This window comes from Curcuma longa, unplaced genomic scaffold, assembly GCF_044706935.1.
Source record: "Curcuma longa cultivar G26 ecotype Majalengka, Jawa Barat unplaced genomic scaffold, ITB_CL_G26_1.1 contig_23716, whole genome shotgun sequence".
Lineage (NCBI taxonomy): Eukaryota > Viridiplantae > Streptophyta > Magnoliopsida > Zingiberales > Zingiberaceae > Curcuma > Curcuma longa.
Genome location: NW_027432230.1, coordinates 1 through 1,935, shown reverse-complemented (window position 1 = coordinate 1,935; position 1,935 = coordinate 1). Strand labels below are relative to the sequence as shown.

The 1,935-nt window shown below is 35.0% G+C and overlaps 1 protein-coding gene across 1 annotated transcript; it reads right to left on the bottom strand.

The window, feature by feature from the left end:
- Positions 1 to 251: 251 nt before the first annotated feature.
- Positions 252 to 1,803, bottom strand: LOC141818188 (putative aminodeoxychorismate synthase, chloroplastic; the record flags this gene model as incomplete). The annotated part of the gene is made up of 5 exons (XM_074705737.1): positions 1,747 to 1,803; positions 1,287 to 1,547; positions 720 to 829; positions 526 to 628; positions 252 to 334 (listed from the first exon to the last, which is right to left on the bottom strand). Coding segments are annotated over exons 1-5 (605 nt in total), but the record flags the coding sequence as incomplete, so codon positions are not given.
- Between the last annotated feature and the right edge of the window lie 132 nt (positions 1,804 to 1,935).

Here is a 1,935-nt window from a genome sequence, read left to right as displayed (position 1 = left end):
CCCCCCCCCCCCCTCCTTAATTTTAAACCTTTAGTTATTTTCCTCATAATTTAGCATCTCCTAAGAGAACAAATGTTAGCTAGATTTAAGATTTACATCTATAGACACGAAAAAGACATCTATAAACATGTAACTTAGCAATTATTAGGCAAAGATAACCAGACGTGACATTCACCAACAGTCAACAGAATATGTGGGGGTAGAATCAGAATAGTTAAAATCAACACAGAAGGAAAGGTTTATTAACATACCCCAGGTAGCCAATGTACCCACAACAAAAGTCAAATGGCAATTCTTGATAATCTCTTTTGTCATAAATAAATGATTGAAGTTCCTAAATAAGAAGGAAAAAAACAAAGAAAGAAATTATAAAGCAGCCAGATGTTGAAATGAGAATCTCCAATCATGCATATACCTGAATAATTTTTCCTTTTATTTTGAAGAAAAACAGATGGATAAACTCCAGAAGAATTATGCATGCTAGCATGATTATGGTGAAACATTTAGTCTAAAAAGACTCTGTACCTTGTCCAGGAAATCGAATAGACCATCTTCAATAAAATCTGTCTTGAAGGATCCATTACCATCCTCAATGGTTAAGTACCCTCCAACTTTATCTGTTGTTTTACTGAAACAAAGTGTTACTCTGTTAAAAATTTTACTACTGCCAGATGTACTTGGTACAAGTTTTGTCGATAAAACTAAGAATAAGCATGAACCTTTTCTCATGTCCAACTTGACAATCTCTGGTATTATCACAAAGAAAAAAAGTTAATTGCTTCCATAAGGAACCACCTTTTCCGCCCATGAATGAAAAGCGTGCCCTACCCTAAAAACAGCAAAGATAAGACCTTTTGAACGAGTCAGCTGGATATGAAAGAATAAAGAAAGTGGATCGCACAGTAACATATTATAGAGCAAGAACCAAGGACAATGACAATCACTTAGTGTCATATCTATGGAAATATCAATAGTTTACTTCATAGAATCAATTACTTTCTAAGTGGAGAGAGTTGGAGTCCTATCAAGTTGACTATATCGTACTCTCCCTTAGACTTCCAACCATGTTAACAAAGTATTGCTGATTGTATCAACTACGAATTCCTTTCTGTTTCACAAAATAGTTTCTATTTGAAGCCCTAAAACTAGTTAACACCTATTCAGTCCACACACATCATGATTTGTCCCACCATCATCAACTTTCCGGTTAAAATTAGTTTGCTTCAGCATAACTTGGAAACTGTGTGTGACAGATAATAATTCATCCTATGTCATTTGAACACTACCTGATCAGTTGAGGAGCTATCCAACCAAAATGTGTTGTCAAGGTTGTGATCTCCAAAAAGCTTGTGGAAAATATTTTCTGAACCTCCCACCTCACCCAATAATGAACCAAACTTCTTCCATTGCAGTCTTAAATACTTGTCACCAATAAGCGTAGGTAACACAGTTGAAGTTCCATGGATATTGACAAATTGTTTGATTGTTGCTTTCTGCAATAACTCAGTCCTGGGAAATTTTTCTGAAGATTGGCAAGCATGAGCCACCTGTATCAAGCAGTGAGTTCAACTTCTTCAGTAGAATGAGATAAATATGTTATCTAAATGTGTGAGTGAAATACAACCACCTTGTCTGGAGCTAAACTACAAAGGGATGGTAGAAATGAAAAAAAATCAAAAGTTCCTAATGATATTTGCACCAGTCTGTCATTACTAGAAATATTTGTTATTTACCACAATTTTAAACCTTTCTTTCATGAAGCAGAGACTTCCTCAGACCATGGTTGATAGTCATCTTTTTGAAGTTCCTAAGATTTGCCTCCCATAACAAGTTGCAATGCTTTCAGGGTGGAACTGAGAATAAATCATCATAAGACAAAAAGCAAAATGAAGGCATGATAATTTATATACTAACCACATACTTGCACACCATAAT